This window comes from Elephantulus edwardii, unplaced genomic scaffold (genome assembly GCF_000299155.1).
Source record: "Elephantulus edwardii isolate Elephantulus edwardi_28Jun2011 unplaced genomic scaffold, EleEdw1.0 scaffold00082, whole genome shotgun sequence".
In the NCBI taxonomy this organism is placed as follows: Eukaryota; Metazoa; Chordata; class Mammalia; order Macroscelidea; family Macroscelididae; genus Elephantulus; species Elephantulus edwardii.
Genome location: NW_006399832.1, coordinates 4,245,795 through 4,254,505, shown reverse-complemented (window position 1 = coordinate 4,254,505; position 8,711 = coordinate 4,245,795). Strand labels below are relative to the sequence as shown.

Below are 8,711 nucleotides of genomic sequence, written 5' to 3'. Positions count from 1 at the left end.
CCTTTTTTCCAAAGAAAAAGAGAGAACTGGGGGAGAGGGGAACAAGGAAAAGAAGTGCAGCAATGGACCAATGGAAATCCAAGTTCTTTATAAACTAAAATCTAAAAAAAAAAGATAATCATGATTATCATTATTAAAGCATCTGATATTTTATTAGCAGATGTTATCTTTTATAGTACATTTTCTTTACATGATGAAAAGTGTGTGTTGTTATCATTCAAGTAAAATACAACTCACAAAACTCCATGAAAAGTAGATATAGTCAAAAAGTATAGCAGGCTATGGACATTTAGAAGATCCTGGTTCTGCAGATGAATGCTAAAGTTTGAGGAGGACCTCAACTCTCCTCTCCTCATCAGGGTTCCCTTTGTGTCCATCACATACATTGATTCCTATTAAAATCCTTTCAATCACGCTTGAGCACACACTGATGATGGCTACCTAAGAATAACTGTCTGCATTACTCATCTACTCCAGTTTGGAGGCTTATGTGTGAAGTGGTTGGATTCTGGAAGCTGGGGTTCTCCTGTTTTGGTTGAGGATCAGGTGTGGACTGTTTGATTGATTTTATTTCTTTTATTTCATTCACAAACATGTGTAAGCTGATTGGAGTTGCTGGGTTTAGATGGTGTTAATTGTGAAACATTCTTATAAATGGAATAGGTCTGGTCTGTCAATTTGCTGTACTGAGGTAACTTGGGGTTGCTGTGATGTTGAACGCTGTGCCACTGATATGTCAAATGCCATAATGGTTACCCAGGGTAGATGGTGTTTGGTGGACTGCCCAGATTAAGACAGACTTTGAAGCAGGAGTGGCACTCACTTCCTAAACAACATACCACTGGAAACTCTATGAACTTAGAGAAATGACGATAATTATAGAACAGGGTTCAAGTCTTTTGTTCATGGAGTCGCTATGAGCTGTGCTAGACTTGATGGCATTTAACAACAACAATAATATATTGGATAATATGCTGTTTTTCAAATGTTATTTCTACCAATGCTCTGACAACATCATAAATAAAGTATCCAAAGAATTATCCTAAATTTCACCGAGGCAGCAAGACTTGCCCGATGGTGGGAGAACCAGAAGACTACTATTGTTGTTGTGTCATCAAGCTCTTATTCTATGCTTTTATGCTTTTAGCTTTTAAGTCAAAATTTATTAATAGATGTGACATAATACTCAACTGAATATAATTTTTTATGTAATTTGTTAGAGGTTGGGGAGTTGACGTTTGTAAAATATTTAATTTGTCAAAATAAATTAGACAAGATTCAGGATTATCTCAAATAATAGCACTCTGCCCTGTATACTTGTTATTATAGAGATAATATGGTGTGATAAAAGCTATAAAATAGGAAATTGAAGCAGGACCTTACCTCTGCCCAGGGAATCTGACAAGTTTGCAGTAGTATCTGCCATGTGTATCTTGGCTGAAAACAGAATACAAAGTGTTGAATATGTAAATGTCAATAACTAGAAGTATATACACAGGTGGCAGAAAACTGAGTTTGTATCTTGAATTTGCTATTTAATTCTTGACCTTATTTAACATGTTTTGTCCCTAGATATTATTTGTAAAATGGAAAATATTGGTGAAACCAAGTTAGTAAAAATAATGTATACCAGTAAAATTTTATACTTCAAATATTGTAAGCAGTATTTATGTTGTTGCTGTTAGGTGTCAAGTATGACATATAATGACCCTTTGAACAAAAGGTCTGAACTCTGTTCTATCCTGCACTATCCTCACACTTCCTGTCACACAAGCGTCCATTGTGGCAGTCACTGTGTCGACCCACTTGGTTGAGCGTCTTGCTTTCCTTTGTCGACCCTTCCACCCTTCCCAGCATCATGTCACTCTCCAAGATTAGAAGCGTTCCGTAGTATATCATGGACTGTTCCATGGATAACAGCCACACTGTTCCATGTGCTACTTTTAATAAACATAAAGTATATCTTTTTCTTGCCTTCTCCAGATACAGGAAGTTTCTCAATAGTTTAAATGATATATTTCTTTTTTTTTTAATAAACTGTCTGAAGAAGAATAAATCAATTCCCTTTTCTTCCTTCTTGAGAAATATACTTCTAGCAATATGTTGTTGTGTATCATCAAGTCAGAACCAACCCATAGCTACCCTCCTATGGTTTTCAGAGGTAATAAATCACACGGGAATTGATCTTTCTTCTGAGCGGCAGCTAGTGAATTTGAACCATGTAACTTTGCATTTGCAGCACAATTACTTACCACTAAGCCACCAGAGCTCCTTTATAGCAACTTAGATATTCACTTCTATAAAATAACAAAACTGATATCTTGGCATAGGAAAAAGCAGTTACGTTTTCCAATTTTAAGGTCCTTGCAACAATAGACTCTTAGAAGCTAGGATCCTGGCTGTTAAGTTGCTTTTGTTTGGGATACTGAATTTTCTTGCATCCAGATGTCTGTTCATATAGCTAGCTCATTTGTCTGGTTCTTATCTCAAGATTGCCTGTCAGATAACTCACCAGAAACTTCCACTTGGGTGATGCTTAATTAGACAAGAATGCATGGGTGAAATTGGCCTACGTAAGACCTCTCCAAAGTACTGAAGAGCAACAATGTCAGTCTGGAGACTAAGGTGCTCCTGACCCAGGCCATAGTCTTTGCAATTACTTGCTATGCATCAGAAAGCTGGACAATGACTAGGGATGATAGAAAGGCAATTGATGCCTTTAAGCTGTGGTGTTGGAGAAGAATATTGAATATATCATGGATGGCTGGGAGAACAAACAGATTCATCCTAGAGAGGGTAAGACCAGGCTGCTCCTTCGAAGAAGGGATTCTGAATCTTCGTCTGATATACTTTGGACATGTTGCAAGGAGGGACAAGTCCTTGGAGAGGGAGGTCATGCTTGGGAGGGTGGAGGGACAGTGCAAGACAGGAAGAACCTCAATGAGATGGATTGATTCAGTGACTATGGTAATGACAGTAGGTGTTTCAGAAACAGTAAGATTGGCACAGGATAGAGCAGGGTTTAGGGCTATTGTACATTGAGTCATAAGCACCTCGATGGCACATAACAACAACAGCAACAAGGCCAATGTGAAATTGTGATCCCTTATTACTTATATTTAAGAAAACTTCATCTGCCACGTCACATTCTAGGTTCTAAACCCCCCACCAAACGAAGCTCCTGTTGCAGCTAGTGACCCATAGTATTATTATTAAGTACTATGGAGTTGAGTACTACTATTCATAGCAACCCTATGAATAACAGTTAAGAATCTTGTCCTATCCTGTGCTGTTCTCATCATCTCTGACACACTTGAGGTCATTGATGCAGTCAATTCATAAATCCATCTTGTCAAGGATCTTTTTTCTTTTCACTGAACCTCCAACTTTATAAGCCTGGTGTCCATTTCCAGGGAATAGCATCTCCTAGCAACATGTCCAAAGTATGAGAAATTAATCTTTGCCATCTATGCCACCAGGGAGCATTCTGGCTGTACTTTCTCCAAGATATATCTGGATTGGTTTTTTGGTGTTTGTTTGTTTGTTTGTTTGGATTTTTTGGATTTGTTTTTTTTTTTAGTCCAATGAATATTCAGCACTCTAACACCACAAGTCAAAGGCATCAATTCTTCCGTCATCTTTATTCATTGTCCAGCTCTCAGATGCATAGCATGCGATTGTAAAGACCATGGCTTGAAATAGACGCACCTTAGTCTTCAAACTGACATTATTGCTATTCAGTATTTTGGAGTGGTCTCTGACAGTTCACTTACCCAATGCAATACATCTCCTGATCTCCTTACTGCTAGTATGAAGGGTGCTAATTATAGATGCAAGTAAGAGGAACTCCTTCCTCATGAGTGATTTGTTCAACATTCAGGATGAATAGGTATGGAGAAAGATATAACCCTGATGCTTACTCTCCTGATTTTAAACCATACTTTTTTTTTGCTCTGTTTGCTCAACAGTTTCTTGGTCTGTGTATAGATTTTATATGAATTAAATGAAGTGTTCTAGGATTCTCTTTCTTCTTAATGATAGCCATAGTTTGTTATGATTCACACGGTATTGTCAATAAAACACAGAAATTCTTTCAGCCAGGATCCATTGGCAATAATATTCCTCATGCCATGAACCCTTCTAAATGCTGTTGAAACTCCTGGCAGTTTACTTTTTTAGCTGGTTTTGGATAGTCTTCAGCAATAATTTGTTTGCATGTGGTATTAAGAGCACTGTTTGATAATTTCCACATTCTGTTGGGCACCTCTCTTAGGAATGAGAACAAATATGGAAATCTTCCAGTCAGTCTACTAGGCAGTGCTATTCTCCAAATTTTCTGCCATAGATTGGTGAGCATGTCCAGGGGTACACATAATAGTTGAAACATGTCAAATGATAACCCTTCAATGTGTGCGGCCAGTATTTCTCTCTACCTCTTTCTCACAGGTCCCTGGGGAAGAGTCTCTTTATCTGAATGCTTCTAAGATAATGGCCAAAGGTCCTTGAACATATGTCATCACTGAAGTTGATTAAGTCTAAGCCGAGTCTGAGAAAAGTTGGACATTCCAGATTCCAGTGCACATAATTTTTCCAAAAAGTTTGCTATCAAACAATTGTAGGTCAAAAGAGCCAATATAGTCTCTATCTCATCACCCTGTTTGCCGTCTTTCCCTCCCAGTTTTCCTAAAATAAATGGCTTTTACTATCTAGCAGTCATAAGCAGTGTTAATGATACGTGTCTTTTGAAACTGTCAAAACAATATAGCTATTAATTTGAACAAACCTGAGTTTTCATTTGGATGCCTAAAATATAGGTTTTGAGAAAAAATTAATATCACACAGATGATGTTAATTCTGTGTTCTGAATATTATAAGACACTCCTTATTTTGATGCACTACAAAGTATTTGGATATATGTCTTTGTTTGAAAACAGCATGTGTTAGTAATAGAGTATTTCTATGTTTTGGAGATACGGAATAATCCATGCTGGTGGAGTAGGGAAATATCTCAGTGACTGGATCCTGCATGGGGAACCTCCTTTTGACCTGATTGAGTTGGATCCCAATCGCTATGGAAAATGGACAACAGCTCGGTACACTGAGGCCAAAGCAAGAGAATCATATGGATTCAATAATATAGGTAAAGTGCAAATTTACCATTGTCTAAATGTGTCTACTGAATTTATTTCCAGCCTTTTTGTTTAGAGACAATCATTATTCTGTTTATTGGGGAGAGTGTGTTAGGGATTCTGAGAGGTAGTACACTAAGACCTGAGAGATAGATAGATAGACAGACAGACAGATAGATAGATAGATAGATAGATAGATAGATGATAGATATTTACTATATGAAGTGCATCATTAATTCTAAATTATAATTATTGTTTTGCTTTTTCCTTGCCATAAATGACAAGTTATGTCTTTTATATAAATTTAATATGTGTAGCTATAATCCTGGAATTCAAATTCAAATACTGTCATTTTCTGTTTCTGAATTCTTCACAAGTGTTTTGATTGCCCGCTATTGAGTGTGCCAATTATCCATTTTCAGTTGGTTATCCTAAAGAAGAGCGGTTTGCTGGGAGGCCGACGGAGCGTGTCAGCGGGCTCTACAATACCCTTGTGTCTAAGTGTTCCATGGGGTTTCATGCGGGCTGGGAGCAGCCACACTGGTTCTACAAGCCAGGGCAAGACACAGAGTATAGGTAAGTGAAGGACTAGACTTGGCCTGTGCCTCTGATCAGAATTAAACTAAGTGGAGTGAAGGGAATCAGAAAAGTGTGGTTCCCCTCTCATTTCCTCACTCCTTCACATTAAAAGAAGTGTTGAGCCTTTGTTGCAAAAAATTTTTCAGTGAAAGTATAGTCTAGTTCACTTAATACAAGCTCACACATTGTATCTTCGCTGAGGTTCCCAAATGACCCAATAGTCCTACAACCAGCCGCAGGAGATCCTCTGCAGTGTGGAATTTACCAGCAGGTCAGAGGACCCTGCTCCACACCATCCAGGTTCCCATGTGGCTTCTAAAGGTACATTATGATTTCGAGTGTGCAACTGATTCATGTAGTACACAACCACAAATGAAAGAGTGCCAGGTGTTCCCTCCTCACCTCAGTTCTTTCTATATCATGGAATAGTTCAGAAAACAGCTTTCTAAAGTATACCCGCTGAGTTATGCAAATTGTATTTATGATTGAGAAATAATTTGTTTAGCATTTCAGATTAACTCGAAGTCTAAAGCAATTCTCTAAATTCCTCTAAACTGCTATATGCTATTGTGTTTTGGATTAACAGTGATTGTGAAATTTTTTTCCTCCTAGAATCTAGAAATCAAAAGAAGATAAATAGAAAATATTCCAATTAAGTTACCATTTTTCGCAAGGCTATTTTGGCTTATTTTTAACGAGGTTTTTGTATATGCTTACAACCAGACCTAAGTGGTTCAAAGAAAGGTACTATGGGTGAGTTTTTGACTAATGAATTTAGGCTATGTAGGGAGCCAGTTTAGACTTTTTGCTGCAAAATATTGGTTTGTTTGGGTTTTTTTTTGTTTGTTTGTTTTAACAGAACTCAAACCCTCTCTGTGGAGGCATTAATCTAGTTCACTTGATTCGGGCTCATACGTAATTTACCCTCCTTGAACTTGTGCGTACAGATCTGGCCAACTTTCTTCTGCAATTTAATAGATTAAATGACATAAATTCATGTTACAGACTTTGTTTGCATCCTCTGAAGTTAAAACTCATTGGAAGGCAAGTTTCCAAGGCAGAAAGGACCTTGTCCCTGGCCCTTTCTGCCTTGCAAACTGGTCTTCAAATTAATATCATTAATTACTATAAACCAAAACCAAGCTCTTTCCATCAAGTCATTCCAACTTGTAGTTACCCTGTAAAACAGAGTAGAACTGCTCCATAGAGTTTCCAAGGCTGTATTCTTTATTGCAGCGGACTTAACCTTTTTTTTTTTTTTAACAACTAGTGAATTCCAACTGCCAAAGTTCTAGTGCACTATCAAAGGCTTCACCAGGGCTCCTAAATTAATGTAAAGGACCTTACAAGCCACTTTGCATCTTTTCTCTGGGAAAAAAAAAATCAGATCCTTACTTGCTGCTAAAGTTGTGAACCAACAGCAAGGATATCAACTGGGCCTATTGGGAGGCAGGCTAGTAGGTCTCAGGTGGGGATAACCTGAATTTTAACAGACGAGAATTCTTCATATGGGCATTAATGCTGGAGAAGCGTGGGGGGGTTGGATAAGTGAGTCAAAGTCCTGGAAGCATCTGAAGAGTTCTGTCCTCCAGATAATCTTACTTGGTCCACTCCTGGAGAAAGATCTGGCAGTTGTCTTCTGTAAAGATTATACACTACTCATTGTGATCAAGTCAGAACTGAGTCAAAGCTGAACCTCTTTTAGGTTTCTCAGGCCAAAGGTAAACAGAAATGGTGGGATTGCCCTTCTTTCTCCCTTGGAGCCAACGGTGAATCCGAACCAGCAGAGAAGCGTGGCCTTTAGTTTAGTAGAAGAGATTTCTATGGATTACACCACTGTTGTTGTGTGCCATCGAGTCAGAACCGACTCATAGTTGACCTTCCAGTAAGTTTTCAGAGGCAGTAAACTGCATAGGAGAAGACTGCTGATCCTTCTCCACTGAGCTCCTGTAAAGATTATAGTCTTGCAAACCCTATGGGCAATTCTACTGTGTCCTGCAGAGTGGCTGTGAATAGGAATTGACAAGATGGCAATGAGGGTCAGACATTAGTATTTTTAGAAAATATTTCCTAGGTAATGCAAGTATGTAACTAGGGTTGAAAACCATTAGACTTCTAAATTCAATGTAACTTCTAAATTCCCTTCCAGAACTGGGATCTCAGGCATTCTGCCTTATTTTCTAGTAATTAATACTTTTCACTATGCTGTGGGCTAATGGGATAGATTGTTGTTGTTATGTGCCGTCGAGTCGTTTACGACTCATAGCAACCCTATGTACAACAGGCAAAGTTTCTGCACAATAAGAATGACTTGTAATTTCCATGTTCTTGCGATGGTGAATAATGCTGCTATGAACATTGGTGTACAAATCTCAGTTTGTGCCTCAGTTCTCATTTTATCAGGGTTTATTCCAAGTAGTGGAATATCTGGGTCATATGGAATTTCTATGTTTAGCTTTTTGAGGAAACACCAAACTGCCTTCTGGAATGGTTGTACCATTTTACAGTCTCACCGACAATGTATAAGAGTTCCTTTCTAGCCACATCCTCTCCAACATTTATTATTTGCAGCCCTGTTAAACTTTGCCGCTGTTACTGGAGTGAGATGGTATCTCATTGTAGTTTTGATTTGCATCTTTCTTATTGCCAGTGATTTTGAGCCCAAATGTCCAACCACAAATGAATTGATTGAGAAATTATGGTACATGCAGCATGCAAGAGCCATGATTTTGTAAATTATTACCTTACTTGGGAAGGACATTACGTTGAGTAAACTAACTTGGTCCCACAAGGACAAATATTGTATAAAACCATTATTGTAGAATAAGCATAACGATCCAAGAGGGGAAGGGGAGAGTGGAAGCAGAGGGATGAGGATGTGCAAGGTGGAGGGGAGATTAATAATTGAGTTGTACAATTTCACGAATGAGGAGTGAGGGTAATTGGAAGAATCTGTTCTTAAAAACAAAGTATTATAATTTTGTAAATAAATTAGTATTTTAA

General features: G+C 38.1%; 1 protein-coding gene across 1 annotated transcript in view; it reads left to right on the top strand.

Annotated features, from left to right (window-relative positions):
• The window catches only part of DMGDH (dimethylglycine dehydrogenase), a 124,142-nt gene that overhangs the window by 62,127 nt on the left and 53,304 nt on the right, over positions 1-8,711 (top strand). Inside the window, exons 8-9 of the mRNA XM_006889844.1 lie at positions 4,971-5,140; positions 5,552-5,705. Of these exons, the coding sequence (XP_006889906.1) occupies positions 4,971-5,140; positions 5,552-5,705 (324 nt within the window). The remainder of the gene's footprint in view (positions 1-4,970; positions 5,141-5,551; positions 5,706-8,711) is intronic.